Here is a 22,328-nt window from a genome sequence, read left to right as displayed (position 1 = left end):
AAAGGATCGATAATAGCTGGTAATACTTCTTTGAGCAATTTTGTGGGAATTGCATCAAGTGTGCAAGTTGTACAGTTTGCGGAGGTGATAATCTTCTCTAGTTCTAATTGTGGGAGTGGGTAAAAGGTTTCAAGTCTTTCTTTTACAGTTACATTATATTTTATATCATTTACATCGGGTGGCAGCCAGGATGGATTTAATCCTGTGGCTTGAGTTTGTTGTCTAATATTCTCGATTTTATTATTAAAAAAGTCCATAAAATCTTTACTGGTGAGAGTTGCTGGAATTAGTTTTTCGGAACCTGCTTGATTTTTTGTAATTCTAGAAAACACACTAAACAGTGCTCTCGGATTATTTTTATTATTGGAGATCAGCGAGGCCAGATATGCTGAGCGAGCTTTAGTGAGGGCATTTCTATACTCTATAAGGCTGTCCTTCCAGGCAGAATGGAACACTTCAAGCTTGGTTGATCGCCATTTCCGCTCTAGTTTTCGTAATGTTTGTTTTAGAGTACGGGTCTTATCGTTATACCATGGTGCGAGCTTTTTCTGTCTTATACTTTTATGTTTAAGTGGTGCTACCTTTTCTAAAGTAGATCGACAGGTATTTTCTAGGTAATCAGTTAGTACATCTAGGTCCATTGGGTCTGACGGAGTTGGAACTGGGGTTGATAGTTCTGGGAGGTTTTCTATAAATTGTAGGGCGGTACATGGTTTTATTATACGCCTTGTAGAATAACGATTCATGTCTTACAGTTTCAAGCAAAAATGGGGCCCTGTTTACCCAAACTTGCATGTCATCATCAGCTCACCTCATCGTTACTAATTAAGCTAATCTACACTTATACTTCAACTTTTCCTTTCCTTTCCTTTTTAACCTTTTTCTTCTATTCCTTTTTACTCTTTTCGTCACTATTCCCTTTTATTTCCTTCATTTCTCTATTACTATGACTATAGTTAATATTTAGAACGGAGAAACTTTATCCAACACCATCATCAACACAACACTGCATACACTAATGAGTCTGTCTATGAGTGCAACTCTTTCTGCATCAGACAGCCCAAACACCCAACCAACGCTCAAATTTGTGAAAATCTCACCTTCTATTTGCCGGCTTTAAGCGGGAGTTCAAATGCAGGAGCCGTCTGAAGCAGGAAGGCCACAACTCAGCATCCCATCCTCGTCGCCATCTTTGTTGTTAACTTTGCTGTGTTGTGAAGACAGGTGATGGAAAAGAATCTCCGCAGACACGGTTAAAGGTGTAAATACATCTTTATTTACAGAAACAGTGTCTTACGGGTTCTTAAGGATCCCGTGAGAGAGTTTTCCAATTCAGTGCACGCACCTCTCTGGTCTCTACCCCATTCTCTCCTTCTCTATCTTCTCTCTCTCCTCTCCAACCTCTCTCCCCATGTCTATTTTCTCTCTCCCGCTCTTGGCTAGGACCCTGATCTATAAGGTTCTTGCTCCTTTCCAAATAAGGCAATCTAGAGGATGGTTAATATTTGCATGTTCTTAAGGGAGGGGTAAAATTTATAGTTTCCTACCCTCACTGACAGCTTATCCTAAACATTTCTGTCTGTGGAACACAGACACAGAGCATATGTCTGAACATATAAAACAGTGAACATTCCTTACTACAGTGACTTATGAGGCCTTATGATTAAATATACCTCATTCCATTGTAAAGTTTCCTCAGTCAGTGATGGTTTGGGGAGCCATGTCATCTGCTGGTGTTGGTCCACTGTGTTTTCTGAGTTCCAAGGTCAACGCAGCCATCTACCAGGAAGTTTTAGAGCACTTCATGCTTTCTTCTGCTGACCAACTTTATGGAGATGCAGATTTCATTTTACAACAAGACTTGGCACCTGCACACAGTGCCAAATCTACCAGAAACTGGTTTAAGGACCATGGTATCCCTGTTCTTAATTGACGAGCAAACCCGCCTGACCTTAACCCCATAGAAAATCTATAGGGTACTATAAAGAGGAATATTCAATATGCCAGACCCAACAATGCAGAAGAGCTGAAGGCTACTATCAGAGCAACCTGGGCTCTCATAACACCTGAGTTGTCAGTTGTAATCATCAAATTAAAAGAAATAAACACTGGAAATATGAGTCTGTGTGTAATGAATGAGTATAATATACAAGTTTAACTTTTTGAATGGAATTACTGAAATAAATTAACTTTTCATATTTTATGACCAGCACCTGTATGTGCTAATAATTATGAGTCTGCAAATTTGAGTTTTCCAGCATTCCAGACATGTCAAATATGCATTTAAACATAGGTGGCACTATAGAGACAATGAGACGGGGATATCCTGAATTGTCCTAACTCCAGTAGACCTGCTTTATGATAAAACCCAGTGATATTTGTTTGGTGATGAGATCAATGAACAAATATCTGATCAGCTTCATCCAGACAACTGTCTGCATTTGGGGGCGCTATGGAGCTCCTGATCCACTCCCAAACCCATGCTCTATGAAAATTATAATTTGTGTTGTAACAAGTGGAAGGTCTGTGTCAAATTTCTTTTTCACTTTGTGACCTTTGAAAAAGTCTCAACTGTATGACTTCATCCACTGTGGTATCTACAATATTACTCCTTATATTTATGTCCAATTCCTTACTTTATAATTTAAAAACATTTAATTTCATGATTTTCACTAAAATGTCTTCTATTGTTTACAAAAGAGAGAATGGTGATGCTTGTGAATATCCCCACAATAAATAAATACAAGTAACAAACAAGCAAGGTGTGTCCTTGTGGCCTTTAAAAAGTACATTTTAAAAAGATTAATTTGTCATATCAAAAGATAACTCAAGTGACACTTGTGGATTAAAAACAGTTTAATATCCTACAGAGGGCAAACTAAAAGCATAAACATAAAAGTCTGAATTCAAGCCAAAAATACAAACAGATCCAAAGGGCAAATCCAAAGAGAGAAAAATAGAAACAATTGAAAAGCACTGAATATAGATAAGGCAATACTCTTAAACAATCTTAACCAACACTGTATATAAATACTCTGTCTAATGAGCATGAAGTAGAAACAGGGGTGATTGATATTCAGAAGATTTGGAACAGTGAAAAGATCTCAGATAAATGGAGGTGGTCATGTGATACTGCTGAGGACTGGGAATACCATCCTTCATGTTCATTTTCAGTGAGAGTCATCAGATGATCATAGGATGGGAATCTTTAGAGCAAGATACACATTATTATGTTTGTACTCAGGATACTGTGATAATCACCTGAGTGACTCTACTTTAGACACAGATACAATATGAAAATAGACCAAATCATTATAATTCAACTGGTTTTGAATGTAGTTATAATAAATGCTTTTTCACGGCACACTTGTCTTGCTGCAGCGATAAGCAGGCATGCCCTTCATGGCGATCAGAATAAGGAAAACAGTCTGTCTGGATGTGTGCTGAGGTCCTGGTAGCACAGCCCCGTGACTCCTGTGCTCCGTGAGACTAATAGCTCCACCCACACTGATCTTTCCCCTTCCAAGGGTATACAGACCAGCCCCAGAAATAGGGAGGAATGGTGATGATGGGGGGACAGGCGGGCAGTAGAAGCTCAATACGGAGTTGTATTGTCTCTATTTGGAGCACAGTGAAACACAACAATGACAATGTGAATGAGAGGGTAAATAGGACCTGTAATAATTAATCCTGAGGTCACATCTTGAAGAAAGTTCCATAAACAATCCGTGGCATCTGTTACCACACAGTTCAATCACGTCTCCAAATTCCCAAGCACTACACAATTCAGCTTTAAGAATATTTTTGACAATGAATTTGACCCAATATATTAATTAAAGCCCAATCTCTGAAGGTAATCCCTCACTCAGTGCTAACCTTTCTGGTTCTGGGTGAACGCAGTGATGTTTCCGGACAGACTTCTTATGACTAAAACCCTTCCCACACTCTGAACAGTGATACGGTTTCTCTCCTGTGTGAATACGCTGGTGTTTTTGGAGATGACCCTCTTGAGTAAAACTCTTTCCACACTCTGAACAGTGATACGGTTTCTCTCCTGTGTGAATGCGCTGGTGTGTTTTGAGACGACCCTGTACAGTAAAACTCTTCCCACACTCTGAACAGTGATACGGTTTCTCTCCTGTGTGAATGCGCTGGTGTGTTTTGAGACGACCCTGTACAGTAAAACTCTTCCCACACTCTGAACAGTGATACGGTTTCTCTCCTGTGTGAATGCGCTGGTGTGTTTTGAGACGACCCTGTACAGTAAAACTCTTCCCACACTCTGAACAGTGATACGGTTTCTCTCCTGTGTGAATGTGCTGGTGTTTTTGGAGACTGCTCTGTACAGTAAAACTCTTCCCACACTCTGAACAGTGATATGGTTTCTCTCCTGTGTGAATGCGCTGGTGTGTTTGGAGACTACCCTGTTGAGTAAAACTCTTCCCACACTCTGAACAGTGATACGGTTTCTCTCCTGTGTGAATGCGCTGGTGTGTTTTGAGATGACCCTGTACAGTAAAACTCTTCCCACACTCTGAACAGTGATACGGTTTCTCTCCTGTGTGAATGCGCTGGTGTGTTTTGAGACGACCCTGTACAGTAAAACTCTTCCCACACTCTGAACAGTGATACGGTTTCTCTCCTGTGTGAATGCGCTGGTGTGTTTTGAGATGACCCTGTACAGTAAAACTCTTCCCACACTCTGAACAGTGATACGGTTTCTCTCCTGTGTGAATGCGCTGGTGTGTTTTGAGATGACCCTGTACAGTAAAACTCTTCCCACACTCTGAACAGTGATACGGTTTCTCTCCTGTGTGAATGCGCTGGTGTGTTATGAGACTACCCTGTTCAGTAAAACTCTTCCCACACTCTGAACAGTGATACGGTTTCTCTCCTGTGTGAATGCGCTGGTGTGTTTTGAGATGACCCTGTACAGTAAAACTCTTCCCACACTCTGAACAGTGATACGGTTTCTCTCCTGTGTGAATGCGCTGGTGTGTTATGAGACTACCCTGTTCAGTAAAACTCTTCCCACACTCTGAACAGTGATACGGTTTCTCTCCTGTGTGAATGCGCTGGTGTGTTTTGAGATTACCCTGTACAGTAAAACTCTTCCCACACTCTGAACAGTGATACGGTTTCTCTCCTGTGTGAATGCGCTGGTGTTTTTGGAGACTACACTGTTCAGTAAAACTCTTCCCACACTCTGAACAGTGATACGGTTTCTCTCCTGTGTGAATGCGCTGATGTGTTTTGAGATTTTGAAAACTCTTCCCACAATCTGCACAGTTGTAAGTTTTCCGTTTGTTTTCACTTGTCTGAGATTTCCTGTTGGATGTGTGAGTGTGGGGAGTATCCAAGGATGTTTCCTGAGAACTGGAGCTTCTGTCCTCCATATCCTCACATTTAATCCCTCCTGATCTCAACATTGTGTTATATTCTACTTGGAAATATTTCTTGATGCACCTGTGGAAAAACAGGAGCCAGAGAATATATCCAAAGAGATGGTCTTCTGTCCTGAAAGACAATAAAGAAACAAATAAATTAGTTAAATTCACTCTCCCTTGGCTCTGTATTGGTGACCAATATTCTCCTGAATTTATAGTCAGTTCCACCTTAAGTACTGCTACTGAAACAGCAAAAAATAAGTCACTGTTGACAACTCATGGTGCAGGAATAGAGCAACATCTAGGGCTGGGCAATATAAGTACAAATCAATGAAATGATTAATTGTACATTTTACCACAATTACGATTAATGAGCAATTATTTTGTTTTTATATTTTTGACCTTCATAGTATAGTAAGGGAGAGTACATGGACACAACAGAATAAAAATAATTAATTTAATTGATATCGACAAGATTATGTCAGTTAGAAATTCTGAATGTGAATTTGGATTAATTGCCCAGGTATATTATCTTCAGTAAAACACGACATAAACGGGGTGTAAATATCTTAAACGCGTTTATCTTAAGCAAAACACGGTATACACGTGGTGTAAACATCTTAATCACGTTTATCTTCAGTAAAACACGGTACAAACGGGGTGTAAATTTTTTAAACGCGTTTATCTTCAGTAAAACACGGTACAAACGGGGTGTAAATATTTTAAACACGTTTATCTTCAGTAAAACACGGTATAAACGAGGTGTAAATATCTTAAACGCGTTTATCTTCAGTAAAACACGGTATAAACGGTGTGTAAACATCTTAAACGCATTTATCTTCAGTAAAACACGGTATAAACGGTGTGTAAACATCTTAAACGCGTTTATCTTCAATGTAACACAGAATAAACGGGGTGTAAATATCTTAAACGCGTTTATTTTCAATGTAACACAGAATAAACGGGGTGTAAATATCTTAAACGCGTTTATCTTCAGTAAAACACGGTATAAACGTGGTGTACATATCTTAAACGCGTTAATCTTCAGTAAAACACGGTATAAACGAGGTGTAAATATCTTAAACGCGTTAATCTTCAGTAAAACACGGTATAAATGGGGTGTAACATATCTTTACCTTCAGTAAAAACAGGACTTGATTTCCCGCCAACACGCAGCTCTCCTCCTGCTTCTCTCGCTCTCGCTCTCTCTCTCACTCACACACACACACACACATCACAACGCCCGCCCCCTCTCACACGATTGGCTGGAAAATCATAACAGCTGCTCTCCTATTGGACAGTCCCCACAGAGACAGCGCCCTCAGTCCAGAGCATCATTCCAATAGGTTGTTTTCAGTCACGTGGTTATTCCATACAGTGGGCCGGAAAATAACGTGTATGGCATGCATTTGGGGCCAAAATTGTCTTAAACCTAACGCCTGTAACCTAAAAATATGACGTGTACAGACGAAAAGAATGTGCGTGTTGTATTGAGAGGTGTTTCTTTTATGTCTACAGAACTATTTTTTTGAGTGTACAGCATGTTTTTACATCTAAAGAGGTTGTTTTTTCATGTACAGACGGCATATTTTTAGGTCTACGGAGTTTTATTTTTTTGTTCGTTTGATTTTGGTTCTTTTATTTATTTATTTAGTTTATTTTATTTACCTGTACAGCCGTTATTCTACAACATCCTGACCTTTTCACTAAAGTTGCAACATTTTGCCAGTAGATGGTGGTATTTACTTACACATTGAATAATATTGCAAAGTTAACGTGTTTTATTAACCTGCTGCTTTATTATAAGTAGCTTGATGCTACATCAGCAGAGTCAGTATAAACATCTGCTGACAATCCAGAGCCCGGAGCAGGCCGCAGACAGACAGGCTAAACCGACCGTCTGCGAACTGCGTTGAGGCGTCGCCTAGTTTCATCTGGATTGAAATTTTGCCTTTGCCCTGAATTAAATGTAAAGGTAGAAAAAGCTCAATCAGCTTGTTTCAACAACATAATCTCAATATTAAATCATATTCAGATGATAGCAGCAACACCTCAGATTAGATTTAGATCAGATGAATATTCAGCACTAAACTGAGCCACCCCTCTAGACTGTAATTATGAACATAGCCCAAGATTATCAGGCAAAGGAGGTGAAGTATGTGTAATTTACAAAAATACCCTAGATATCAGTCATAAACAATGTGACACCTTCACTTCTTTTGAGTTTCTCTCCACCATTATGACAAATCTGCTCACAAAAAAGAAGACATTTTTATTATGTAACATTTTACAGACCTCTAGGGCTCTACTCAGAATTTCTAAAAGAATTCAGTGATTTTGCTGCAAACCTAGCTGTGTGCAATCACAAAGTTATAATTGTAGGAGATTTCAATATCCATTTTGAGAAGGAAGATGACCCACTGAAAAGGCTTTTACTTCAATCCTAGACTCTGTTGGTATTACTCAAAATGTAATAGTGCCTACATACTATTGTAGTCACACTTTAGATTAAGTCTTGACACTAGGTCTTAACATAGACAAACTTAATATTATACACAAACCTCAGCAATCTCTGACCATTACCTAATTTCATATGACGTATGTCTTAGCCATAATATATATATATATATATATATATATATATATATATATATATATATATATATATACAATAATATACACAGTATTAATCAAATCAAATCAAATCAAATTTTATTTATATAGCACTTTTCACAACAAAAAGTCGTCACAAAGCAGCTTTACAGAGATCCTGGTCCAAGCCTCCTATGAGCAAGCCAGGGGCAACAGTGGCAAGGAAAAACTCCCTCAGCACACGAGGAAGAAACCTTGGAAGGAACCAAGACTCATACGGGGAACCCATCCTCCTCGGGTCAACACCGGAGACACAACAGAGAACAGAAGTAAAAGTGAAATGATGACAGATGAAGGGTGATGTATGAGTCTGATGAAGGAGAATGTGATCAGGGATTCTGTGTGAGTAAAAATTAGGTGCAGAGTTAATCTGAGATAAAAGAACATGGCCAAGCATGATAGTGTAGATGAGACAAGGCCAGGATCTTGTACAGGACACACAGGGGCTGGATCAGGGCAACACCTGGAGAGCAGCAGTACATCTCAAAGCATGAGAGAGAGACAGGAGAAAGAAAGCCAGACAAAGGGAACAAATAAAAATACAGAGGTTAGTAGGGTCATGGTAAAGAACGGGCAAATTTGTCCTGCGAAAAAAGCTTCCACGGGTCAGGTAAGAGAACCCAGCGAGAGACAGTGTGTTGGCGGTTACTAAAAAGCTAACTAAAAATGCTGTAGCTATGGTGATATGACAGGGTTAATACAGAACAGTGATAATATGAAAACCAGCCCGAACACCAATAGAGAAGGAGTAACCTGAAAGTGAATGATTAACCAAAAGCTTGTTTGAAAAGGTAGGTTTTTAATCTAGATTTAAAGATTGAGAGTGTGTCTGAGCCCCGAAAAGTAACCGGAAGGCTATTCCAGAGTTGAGGAGCTTTGTGAGAAAAGGCTCTTGCTCCTGCAGTGTTTTTCTTAAAGCGAGGAACAAAGAGTAGATGGGCATCCTGTGAACGAAGTGTACGTGACGGGCGATAAGGTATGAGAAGTTCAGTAACATACTGTGGGCCTAAACCATTTAGACATTTATAAGCTAAGAGGAGTATTTTATTGTCAATGCGAAATTTTACAGGTAGCCAGTGTAGGGACGAGAGAACTGGGGTGATATTGTAATGAACCGCGTGGATGGTCGGATGCTCTTGGGGAGGGAGCTATAACCGGTCGACACCTAGTTGCTCAGCTCTAGAAAAACACAGGAAACATTCAGTGTGATGCGAGAGAGACCATTTATTGGGCTTAGGAACACCCACACACCCCCAGTCAGTACAATCCAGAATAGCTGCAGATGATAAAGCAAAAAAAAAGGCTACAACCCAGTGCTAACAAAAACAGCTTGCTTCTGTTGTTTGTGTTTTTCTCAACTTCCCCCTCCCCCAACATTGCAGTGCGCAAGCAATTAACCCAAAGTCTCTTAAAGTGACCGTTACAATATGTTCAAATTTTCTAGCTCTAGTGAGCACCCTGGCTGCTGCATTTTGAACTAACTGAAGCTTGTGTAACGCTTTGCACGAGCTCCCTGCCAGGAGCGCATTGCAGTAGTCTAGACGTGAAGTTATAAAAGCATGCACTAGTTTCTCTGCATCTTTTAATGATAAAATATGCCGAATTTTGGCATTATTGCGTAGGTGGAAGAAGGCGGTTTTGACTGTAGTGGATATGTGGGTATCAAATGTGAGAGTCGAATCAAAGGCTACCCCTAAGTTTTTAATGATGGTATTGTATTTTACTGTTGAATTATCAAGATTAATAGCAGCATTTCTGAGTGAATGTATCCGAGTATCTTTACCTAATAACAAGATTTCAGTTTTATCAGAATTTAACATGAGAAAATTTTGCATCATCCAGTCTTTAATTTCAGTTAGACATTCTGTTATTTTACGTAGACAAGCAACATCATTAGGTTTGGCTGATATATAAAGTTGTGTGTCATCAGCATAACAGTGGAATTGAATCCCATGTGGCAGCATGTGGAGTGTGAACAATACAGGGCCAAGCAATGATCCTTGTGGAACACCATATTTAACTAAATTATGATTAGAGGATTTATTATTCAGATAAACAAATTGATAACGGTCAGATAAATACGATCTGAACCAAGAGAGGGCAGATCCTTTTATTCCTACCAGATTTTCCAGCCTATCAAGAAGCATCACATGATCTATGGTATCAAACGCTGCACTAAGGTCAAGCAGCACCAGAATAGAGATATAGCCCTTATCATGAGAAAGGAGTAAGTCATTAGTTACTCTTGTTAGAGCCGTTTCTGTGCTGTGATTTGGTCTAAATCCAGACTGAAAAATGTCATGAATGTCATTGTTTTGTAGATAAGAGCACAACTGCTGTGACACGACTTTTTCTAGAATCTTAGCAATAAAAGGGAGGTTTGATATTGGCCTGTAGTTTGCGAGTACAAGAGGGTCAAGATTGGGTTTTTTAATAATTGGTTTGATTACCGCTAGTTTCAGGGGGTTTGGTACATATCCAATGTTGAGGGATGAGTTTATTATTGTGAGCAATGGTCTAATGACTTTAGGTAAAATTTGTTTAAATAATTGTGTTGGTACAGGATCCAGTAAGCATGAAGTTGATTTAGATGAGCTAATTAAACTAAGCAAGTAATTTTCATCGACAGAATTCAAGTAGTCTAAGTGCACCTCAGAGCTGGCGGGGGGTTCATCAACAAAAGCCGATATGACTTTGGACTGATTTTGGATTTTGAGGCGAATGCAATCAATTTTATCATTAAAAAACCTCATAAAGTCATTGCTACAGAAATCAGAGGGGACAATGGGGTTGATTTCCTTTTTGTTGCCAATTAGATTTGATACAGTGCTAAAAAGGAATCTAGGGTTGTCTTTGTTGTTTTCTATAAGGGAAGAGATGTACTGTGATTTGGCTTTAGATAAGGCATGTTTGTAGTCGGTGAGGCTGTGCTGCCATGCAATTCGGAAACATTCTAATTTTGTGTGTCTCCATTTACGTTCATGGTTACGAGCAGCCAGTTTTAAGGCACGCGTGCTGTCACTGTACCAAGCCTTTTCTCTTTAAATTGTTTGGTCTTGACTGGTGCAACACTATCTAGGTTTGTACACAATAAGTGTTGTAGGTTATAATATACATGCAAAGCTTTATACACATTTTATTTTTTCAATAATTATAAAGAAACCACAAAGTAATTATTGTTCTCTCCTTCTTACACCATTAATACAGGGAAACAACAGAGAATGGCTGGATTATGTAGTTCCACACAGTTCACTCCTTCTTACCGTGTAACTACAGTGAAACAACGGGGAGTATGGATTATGCAGACAACTGTTTTCCTGGTTTACTCTGTAAATACACAAAAACAACAGAGAGTCAGCTTTAGTTGTGTGTTGTGTTGTTCAAGATTTGCTCTGACATTGTATTGAAGACACCACTCATCACAGTAATGTGGACCATTTATTTTCCTTGTCTACACAAAGTGCACAAAAGTTGGTTAAACAATGTTAACAAATACCAATTTAAGATAATTATATTAAACAAAAAATATCATATATGTTCTACGAACAATCTGTACCTGTAATCACACTTCATAATTTACATTCTACCTTAAATGACACCTTAACTCACCTCAGACTCAATTGTGAGTAAGAGTAAACATATTTAAAACACATAAAACAACAATTTAATTGCACAAAACCTACACAATATATACCTAGATGACAATGGTTCAAATCTTACTTAACAGAACATTATCAATTTGTAAAAGTAAACAATCTATATTTCAATAATTCTGAAGTAAGATTTGGAATTCCGCAAGGCTCTATTTTAGGACCATTATTATTTACATTATGTATGTTACCACTAGGCACAATTATAAGAAACCATGACATTAACTTTCACTGTTACGCAGACGATACATAACTGTATATTTCAGCCAAGCTCGATGACAAACACAGATTAAAAAAGACGTGAAAGGCTGGATGTTGCGTAACTTCCTCCTTCTAAACAGCAACAAAACAGAGGTCCTGCTTTTGGGTCCAAAGGTGGCAAGTAATAAATGATCAGATTTTATTTTAAATCTTGCTGACTTTCCAGTTAAACCTGGTTCAGCAGCAAAAAACCTTTGCATCACAATTGACCCAGATTTATCATTTGATCAGCACATATGCAGTAATCACTAGGACAGCTTTTTTACATCTTGACAACATCGCCAAGATTAGAAATGACTTATCCCTGCAGGACGCAGAAACATTAGTACATGCCTTTATTACTTCAAGGCTTGACTATTGTAACACACTACTGTCAGGACGCACCAGCACAAATTTAAGAAAACTTCAACTAGATCAAAATGCTGCAGCCAGGGTCCTCACTAAAACTAGAGAATTTGAACATATCAGTCCAGTTCTATCATCACTTCATTGGTTGCCTGTTAAATTCCGCATCGATTACAAAATTCTGTTATTAACAAATAAAGCTCTACATGGGCTCGCTCCTGAATACCTTCAAGATACTATTTCCTATTATGAGCCTCCACGATTACTCAGATCACAGAGTACTGGATTTATAATAGTTCTCAGAATTCAGAAGGCCTCAGCTGGGGGAAGAGCTTTTTCTTATAAAGCCCCCAAACTCTGGAATGATCTTCCAGAAAATGTTCGGGACTCAGACACAGTCACAGTCTTCAAATCTAGGCTAAAATCTCATTTATTTCGTTTAGCCTTTGGTAGTTTTCTGCTTTACATACACCTAAAGTATAAAATAAAATAATTTTAAGATTTTAATCATTTTAAGACCAGCTCCAGCCACGACCACTTGCCTTGGAGCTGCCCGCCCCCTAAACTGAAATTTTCACAGACTCCTAACTGTTATTACCAGTAGATTCACGAGAGGACAGGTCCCCCTTGTGACCCTCAGTTCCTCCCAAATTTTCCTCCTCAGCTGAGGGAGTGTTTCCTTGCGAATGTCGCCCTTGGCCTCACTCTCCTGGGGATTTTTACATTCTTTACATTTTTATATTTCATGTTAAAACTTTGTCTTTACTGGAATTCTGTGAAGCTGCTTTGTGACATCTGTTGTAAAAGGCACTATATAAATCAATTTGATTTGATTCTACTAAAATCACTTACTTTAACCAGCTTAATTACATTTTCATACCATTTACACCAATATGATTCCATTGTTCAGTTGTCATGTTTGTTACGACCATGTCAAGGGGAATGGGGCCATGGCAGTGTATGTGGTGATTGACTGACAGTAAATGTATGATGAGAAGAAATGAAAAGAACAAGATACTCAAATTGTTTGACAATCAAAGTGAAGACAAACATTGATACAACAACTTCAGGAGTGACCCAGGCCATAACAACAAACAAAAACCCAGCTAAACAAATAAATACCTTACCTCTGTTTTTCATGATGGTGGCTGAACACAGAAAAAAAATTAAAATGTGAGTAGTTGCCCTGTGAGCAAATATTTACTAATAACTCAAGTACAGTATTTAAACTGTTGTTTATTTACTGTATTGTGAAGACAGATGATGGAAAAGAATCTCTGCAGACCAGTGGCGATTGCTCTAAGACTGCAAGGGAAGCTCAGCTTCCCCTAAAATGTCAAAAAATAAGTGATCAAATATATACTGTTGTGTGTACATGTCATTGAATAAATATGCACTACAACGCGATTAACTTTTGTTCAGAATCAGCTTCTTATCACTGGTAAAGACGCGGCTTTCCTCTCAATCATTCGCGCAGATTAACAGTGATTTAAACAGTGAGGACACTGAGCGTCCACAGAGTTCAATGGAGAAGTAGCGAAGTGCAGGGAAACGAGACGAGTGATTGGATAAATGCTGGGCTTTGTCCTGCCCATCGGACACTCAGCGTCTCTGGGGGTCTATGGGGCAGTGGGCTGGCCTCGGCTGGCCCGGACGCTCAGCTTCTGCATGATGATTGGATGATCTGTCTGAGGCTGAATCCCTTTTTGATTGACAGTGAAATGAGCGAAATCAGCGAACCTTTGGTGTAAATATCAGAGAGAGCATTACATTTTCATTCTGTTCTGAGTTGAACCAGACTTTCTTAATCCTCTTAGCGGCATTTTCTTTGTTAAAAACGACTAGTGACAAATTGAGCTTCTATTTCTGGTGGAGTTTTTTGTAGCTGCTTGTGTTTGGAGACTGACTTCTATCACTCTTTCTGACTTCTATCGCAGTTTCTGTCCAGCGGGTGCTGCTGAGCCCCTCCACCGTCACAAAGCACTCACAGGCGGACACACTTCACATGGGCCAAGGCCGTTTAAGCAGCCTAGCTCTGCTGGACATTGAGAGGACACTAGTCAAGTCCCTGGAAAAGACGCCTTGTTGGTACGACAGGGGCACAGATCATTTTCTTGAAAAGGAACAGAGGGTAGAATTTACGTGTAAATAAACCGACACATTTTATGATGTAGGCCGAAATTGAGCTTCCCCTCCTTGAAAGGCCAGCATCCGCCACTGCTGCAGACACGTTTAAAGGTGTAAATACATCTTTATTTACAGAAACTTAAGGATCCCGTGAGAGAGGCGTCCGATTCAGCACGCTGTTCTCTCTCCCCGGCTCTTGGCCAGCACTTCAATATATATGATTCTTTACCTTTCCAAATATAGGAATATGGAGTTTGGTTTACATTTGCACATTCAAGGGACTGAGAGAGAGAAGAAAATGTATTATCTCTTATCCTTACTGGCAGCTCATCCTAAACATTTCCCTCTTTGGAGCACAGACACAGAACATACGTATAAACTCAGAACAGTGAACATCTCTTAATGCTGCACTCAAGACCATATGTTTAAAATATACATCAACACATGACCTATGTATAGCACAACACTACACTTACAGCAGCAGTGGAGTAGAATCACGTGTTTCTGTGCGACATGACAGCGGTTGCACACTGGACCAACGGTGTTGTTATTCGGGTGTTGGTGGAATATTTTCCACACTTCTGAAAGCAAAGTTTGTTCCTGTTCTGCCTGGTGGTGGTTGTAGACTGGACAAACGGCATGTTTTTTTTGGGTGGAGGTGTAATGTTTTCCACATTTCATAAATGTCAACAGTTACAAAGACCTACATTAGCAGTACATAGTGCAACAAGCTACATAGCATGACGCTATCACATTTACACAGGCCTTTTACACATTACACTACCACAATAGGCTAAACTTATACAGCCATTTACACATTATAGCATGACAATAAGCTACACTTATGGTACAGGAGCCTCACAAACTAATGTACAACATGCCATTCACACTCAGATTAGCAACAGGCTACACTTGAATGGGCCATTTACACATAACAGCAGCATTTGGTCTATTTACATAAGCGTAAATGAACGTGTTTTCTTACAGAATTATAATTCTTACACGTGTTTTACATTCATTTATGTTTGTCACATACAAAGTGACACTTATTTAGTTTACTCTTTATTTTAATTTACCCAGAATTCGCGGTGTTATCACGGTAAGTGTGAATGAACTCCGAAGAAACAAAACAAAAATCCTTCTTGGTATCAGTCCACTTCTCGAAATAAAGCCTTTCTTCCTCACTGTCCTCCCCTCTTTCGGCAGATGAGCTGAATCCTCTTCAAACTCACCTGGATGTGTAGAGTTGGGTCCGCAGCTGTAAACCGTGAGTGCGCCATGACGAAGCTCCTTCTTCAGAATGGAAACAATCCCTACACGTGCTCTGTGTTTAAAATAAACAAATGAGCGTTTTCATGCAAATTCTCGGCCTCTAATCCTCCACTGACAGCCGCTGAATTAAAATGTTTTAACATATGAATGGCAGAACGCGTCTATGGGCGGAACAAAAAAGCTTGCACCTCAAAAATGTGCCTCTTGTTGTTTATGCTTCTCTCACAAGAATATAAAAATATATTTAGTTTCAACCTATATATAGTTGGAGAGTAGACCCTTCAAGGTTTCCGAGGTGTGTTGAATTCTTTTTCTAGGATAAAATCTCCTAGATTTTATATATCTCCTAGAGTTATATACGAAAGAGCCTCGACTGTCCCTTGGATGTGTTCACCTCATCACTCTCTGTAATCCGGCCTAATTCATTGATTCACTGCCAGATGACAATGGTATTTTACTCTGTTAAATTAAAAATGTAAATGCATGTTTAATTCTAAACACCAGGAACTCAGATAATGTTTCTGTAATCTTTCTGTAATGTAATCTCTGTCTGAGATTCAGTCTGAGACCAGATCAGACTTCATTCTAGAACCAGAGCGCCCAATAAACACTATTATATCCAGACTGGTCTCCTCTCTTCATTCTGAAACCACCAGAAGACAAGTTTACAACAATCTGTTACTGTTACATTAGGGTTCATGATTGTTTCTTATGGTACAGTATTGTCTTTGTGTTTATTGTTCTATTAAAGGTACAGTGTGGTATGGTACAGTTCATTTCCCTAACTAAAGGTACAGGAGATGTCCACCTGAGGGGACCACCCCAGTGAGGACTGTTTATACCCTGAAAGGTACAGTGTGGTGTCTGTATTCCTCTGAGAGTGTGTGATGGTTCTGTGGTGGACTCTGGCTGTAGTTCAAACTCAAATCTGATCTCATCTAATGATGTCACGCAGCAGGTTAATGATCCACGCCTGGACAGGACGATAGAGGAGCTCACCCAGAGGTTTCCAGCTGTGGGAGAAGAGCTTATCTCAGGATCTAACCCTGGAACCCGGCCACAGAGACCCTTCTTTCTGAGGAAACCCTCTAAAGCCCTGCTGCCCACTGCACCATTCAGCTGAAGACAGTCCACCTGGAATCACAGTCCATCACAGGGCACCACACACTCTCACATTCACTCACACCTATGGGCACTTCTGAATACACACTCTACTCAACAACACGTTGTTGGACTCTGGGAGGAGAGTGGATCACCCGGAGGAAACCCCCACAGACACAGAGAGAACACACCACACTCTTCACAGACGGTGACCCGAGCTGGGACTCAAACCCTCACTCCCAGGACCCTGGAGCTGTGTGACAGAGACACTACCTGTTGCTCCACAGTGTCGCCCCGTAGCGTGTGACTGTAATTCAGCTCCATTAAGGAAAATGAGCTGCAAAAGCAGGTGCATATTACACTACAGCCCCCAGAGACTACTATGGCAATGTACTTTATTAAAGCAGCACTAGGTAGTGTTTTACCTTAAAAGTACAGCTTCACAATCACTGTGCTGCTCCACTGGGTTGTAACAGGGAGAATAGAGACTCTGTCGCTGATCCTCTGGGCTCAGCACTGCAGAAACTGCACTATGTAACTGTTAAACTAATACTGTACTGTGACATTTCCACAGATGTTCTGCTCTACTCATCTTTTCCCTGTAGATCTGCAGGTGAAGATGCTGCTGGGTTTGTGACAGTGCTGCTCCACAAAGTATTATTCCAACTTAAACATTTCTTTAAAACTGCTTTTATTCACAGTGTCACTTTGTGGAGGTCAGTGGAACAGTGTGTGTCTTTGAACAGAGAGAAAGCAGCTGTGAACACATGAAATGTGTGTGGTATTTTCACACAGATGCAGGTGACCCATGCCATAGACACTGAAGTCTCCCCCATACTGCTGTATGTGGATCAGACACAGCAGTGCTGCTAGAGTTTTTAAACCCTCAGTGTCACTGCTGGACTGAGACTAGTCCACCAACCAGAAACATCCAGACAAGTGTCCTCTGTGTGTGTGTTTGTGTTAGAATATTCCCCAGTGAATGTGGACTCTGTCAGGAACTAACCTTGGAGAACATGTCCACCTTATGGAAGGTTCTCCATCTCAAAGAAACAGATGATCCACAGCTGAGTTCCTTGGACACGACATTAGGGATCAGTGGAGATCTTCCCGGCGCCTGAAGGTACATTACAACTGGAAACAATCAGCAAACTTCTGGCCCTGGATCAGGGAAGAGTTTCAGAGTTCAGGAGCAGAACCCTTGAAGACAAACACTGCCCCTAATGGTAAAGTCACTAGTGAACATTACTGGTGAATATGAAGGGGTTCAGTCAGTGTAGGAACATGAAGGTCCAGTGTTTACTGTGTGTTCAGAGAAGGTGAACTTGGACAGAGATCTGTCTGAAAGGGAGGATGAGGGTGAGGCTAAATATTACATTCTCCTTAAAAGATGGCAGCTCAGGGTCAGAGAGGATGCACAGTGGGGTGTGTGGGAATCTGAAGACAGGGAAGACACCACCAACAAAAGTGCTCTGAGTGTCATTTACTAAAAACAGGACCAGAAAAGACACACACAAACACACACACCACACAGTGAGTTCTCGAAAGGGAATAGAACAACAGTAAAGAGAAGTCAATAACAGTAAGAGTGTCTGTAATGTAAGACACAGTTTACACTCTGCTTTAATCAGGGGGTTAAACAAACAAGCTCAGGGTGGACACTGGACGCTGCCAAAGGAAAGAAACAAATAAAACCACTTACCCACTGAACAAACAAATCTCTCCTCACTAAAGGTACACAGTAGCACTCGCCCTTTACCTAGTGTGTCTCTACAGAAGTGATCTACCATCTTCATGAGAAGCCCCTTTTCTCGCCTGTCCACACCGAGCTGGAAGAGGTGGGAGCAATAAAACAACAGGAGGTGTAGTGTTAGCAAAACTAAGACTAAAAACTCTTAAAACAACTGAAAATAGTTGTCTGAACGCTTCACAGCAACATTAACATTTTAGCAGCAACAACCTTAGAGCTTTAGCCACAAACAGCACTTTAGTCTCAACAGTAATGTGTGAGCAGCCACAACAAACACATCCCTCCCATCTCCCCAGTCACACCCACTTCTGTCTGCATGACGCTGCTTATGAAGAGAAAGTCCCGCCTCCAGTCCTCAAGCAGCGTTTCCCATTGGTGGAGCAGGAGAAAACATCACACGCAGGGAACACTTCCATTGGTGGAGACCACTCCCACCTGCAGCAGGAGAGATTAGAGGAATAAAAAAGAAAAGAAAAGAAGGAGAAACAGACGTGTGTCTGTCACCAAACACAGAACAACAACAGATTCCACCTTAGTCTCCCTCAATATCCAGAGTTACCAGTGAGGTCCCTACTTTACTAATCCCACAGTTCTATTCATCCCCTCCTCACTCTTTACTACCACTACCATGTTGTACTCATTAACATCTCCTCACAGCAATAAACACACCACTGGAATGTGTCGTCTCTTCACGTTTTCCACCATAGATCTGAGTAAATCCTGCTGTAATAGCTCTCACTCTTCAGTCCCTTTTTAACAGCATCTCTTCTCTAAAGCACACAGATTATTCACACCATACACTCCACTCCTACCTCCATCTGGAGTCATTAAATGGTAGTTAATGACAGATTCTCCACAGTGATGGTTGTAGACTGTTCCCACTACAGGTCTCCTCAGTGTCAGGAGAGATATAAACCTGAAAGACTGGGAGAATAATGTCCATCTTCTGCGCTCCATGAAGACTCTGCATCTGGAATGACGAGCATCATCAGGACACAACTCCTCCCTCTGTGCTCACAAGTTTTATATTTTAAATATTTTATATTTATTATTTTATATATATTTTTTATATTTGTGAGTGGACAGGGCAGTGAGTGGACATGGCAGTGGGTGGATATGGCAGTGAGTGGACACTGCAGTGGGTGGACATGGCAGTGAGAGGACACAGCAGTGGGTGGATATGGCAGTGAGTGGACACTGCAGTGGGTGGACATGGTAGTGAGAGGACACTGCAGTGAGTGGACAGGGCAGTGAGAGGACACTGCAGTGAGTGGACAGGGCAGTGAGAGGACACTGCAGTGAGTGGACAGGGCAGTGAGAGGACACTGCAGTGAGTGGACAGGGCAGTGAGAGGACACTGCAGTTAGTGGACAGGGCAGTGGCAGGACACTGCAGTGAGTGGAAATGGCAGTATGGGAAAATAAAACACAGGTTTTGGAAACCGTAGCCGGTCTTGTGTGTTGTTCTTTGTGAGAAAAGACAGTGGTCTTGCCTCTTTCCTGTGAGATATACCTCAGTAAATATCCTCCTGTAACAGCTGAACTAAATCAGGGGTAACACAGAGTCACTTTAACTGCAGCACACAACCACATCGTTTTAGTTTTGTGTTTTTATTTTCCTCTAAATGAGTTCAGTGTGTTTTTCAGACGAAAGAGGCACATTAAAGGTGTAAATAAATCTGAAATGTAGTGTGTAGACTTTTATATCCACTGCAGTTAAAGTGATAAAACCCTGGTAAATAATTAAAATAAGCCCAGTTCATAGTTCAAAGAGAGTTTATTGTCATTTGCACAGTAAGGAACAGGCTCCGTGTACAATGAAATTCTTTCATCTTGAAGTTAGAAATAATTGGACACTTCCAGTTTCCAGTTCTAGACTCAGTTCTTAAAGGGTTAATAAGGTAGAAGAGCTGAGAAATAAAGACAGAAACAGTCCTTATTTCACTGTGTGAGAGAAAGTAAATGTGCAGCAGTGGAGTGTGTGGAGATCAAAACACACTGAGGTAGGTACTGCATTTTAACTTAATGACCTGATGATTATTCTGTGTGTGTGTGTGTGTGTGAAGGTCAGAACCAGAGAAAACACACCGAGGTAGGTACTGCATTTTAAGTTAATGACCTGATGATTATTCTGTGTGTGTGTGTGTGTGTGAAGGTCAGAACCAGAGAAAACACACCGAGGTAGGTACTGCATTTTAAGTTAATGACCTGATGATTATTCTGTGTGTGTGTGTGTGAAGGTCAGAACCAGAGAAAACACACAGAGGTAGGTACTGCATTTTAACTTAATGACCTGATGATTATTCTGTGTGTGTGTGTGTGTGTGTGTGTGTGTGTGTGTGTGTGTGTGTGTGAAGGTCAGAACCAGAGAAAACACACAGAGGTAGGTAATGCATTTTAACTTAATGACCTGAGGATTGTAGTGGAGTATGGAGACAGATCAAGAAATGAAAAGTTAAGACTCTGACTCTCCACTCTGGTGATAAGATTTGGACAGGACCTGCATTCCACAAAGTGTGTGTGTGTGCTGAAAGGCTATGCACCCCCACCCACACAAACTCACGCACACACCTATATCTGATAGCAAAGGCTAAGCAGAACACTTTTCAGTGACCCCCAGGATGAGTGAGGGGTCATCTTCAAACTTCACGACACTAGATGACTACTTCCCCTTCTTCATCTGGACAATAAAGTGGAACCCCCAAGTTTATGACCCCATTAAGCCTAAAAGATCAATCAGAGCCTTGTAGACCAGGATTAAAAAACCCCAGCTTTATTACCATCAGCTCGAATTGGCACCCTTATCTTATCCAAAATCAACAGATGGCCCAGGACTGCCAATGGTGACCTCCAACGCGAGTTCAAACCAGACAATCAGCATGGACCAACAGTGCCCCCAAGTGGACATTTGCATAATCACTTTTCGCCCTCTTTCCCTAACTCATATGTGTCATTGTTTCTAAACATGTATTATGAATGTGTTATTAATGTCATCCTCTGTTATTCTCAGGTGACTGTCTACTAACTAACCGAGTGATGTGAATTACTGTTTCAATCACAAGGAAAAATATGTGTAATTATTATTATAAGTGATAATCACCATTAAACATAACCAGCTCAAATACTGTAACTCCGCTACATAAGTAAACCGTACTGAACAGAACACAAAGTGTATGAAGCTGGCGTTTTTTCCTCTCCCTGGCGCAGATTGACTCTTAACTTTTAGAGCATTTTAAATCATATTTAACGAGGAAAATAAAGCGAATGCCATTTAAAAATCGCTTATACCCTTGTATGTTATCTTGTGGAGAACAATTATGTCTAGAATGTAGTGCTCAATATAAATAGCTGTATGCAGAACACAAAGCAGTCACCTGGATACCTGCTCATCCTACATCTCTAACGTGAAGTGCATCAATGGGGTGTTTAACCCTCCTTGAAGCGGTTATTTCAGCTCAGCCTTAAAGGTATGGCACAGAACTCACAAAAACTATTTCCCAGCACCTTCAGCTCTTGCTTGGTGGTACTGTATCTACAACAAAGTATCCAGTTTGAGTTGTGCTATTACATCAAATCAAATCTAATCTATTTATATAGCGCCTTTTACACCTGGCGCCACAAAGCAGCTTCACAGAATTAGTATCAGAACAGAACATTTAAATCAAAGCCCAATGCGAGCTGTCGAAGGCGACAGTGACAAGGAAAAACTCCCTCGGGGCTGGAGGAAGAAACCTTGGGAGGAACCAAGACTCTCAAAGTGGATCCATACTCCTCTGATCAAACT

General features: G+C 40.5%; 2 protein-coding genes across 2 annotated transcripts in view; one reads left to right on the top strand and one right to left on the bottom strand.

Annotated features, from left to right (window-relative positions):
• LOC136694206 (zinc finger protein 850-like) overlaps positions 1-22,328 on the top strand; it is a 241,995-nt gene that overhangs the window by 85,056 nt on the left and 134,611 nt on the right. The window lies entirely within an intron of this gene.
• LOC136693996 (zinc finger protein 665-like) lies at positions 2,942-17,924 on the bottom strand. Its single transcript, XM_066667318.1, has 4 exons — positions 17,802-17,924; positions 16,694-16,828; positions 15,655-15,746; positions 2,942-5,466 (listed from the first exon to the last, which is right to left on the bottom strand). Exons 1-4 carry the CDS (start codon positions 17,922-17,924, stop codon positions 3,834-3,836), a joined length of 1,983 nt encoding a protein of 660 aa, XP_066523415.1. The 3' UTR covers positions 2,942-3,833.

This window comes from Hoplias malabaricus, chromosome 4 (assembly GCF_029633855.1).
Source record: "Hoplias malabaricus isolate fHopMal1 chromosome 4, fHopMal1.hap1, whole genome shotgun sequence".
NCBI classification, from domain to species: domain Eukaryota; kingdom Metazoa; phylum Chordata; class Actinopteri; order Characiformes; family Erythrinidae; genus Hoplias; species Hoplias malabaricus.
The sequence above is the reverse complement of the archived record's forward strand: the minus strand, read 5'-3'. Positions and strand labels throughout refer to the sequence as shown.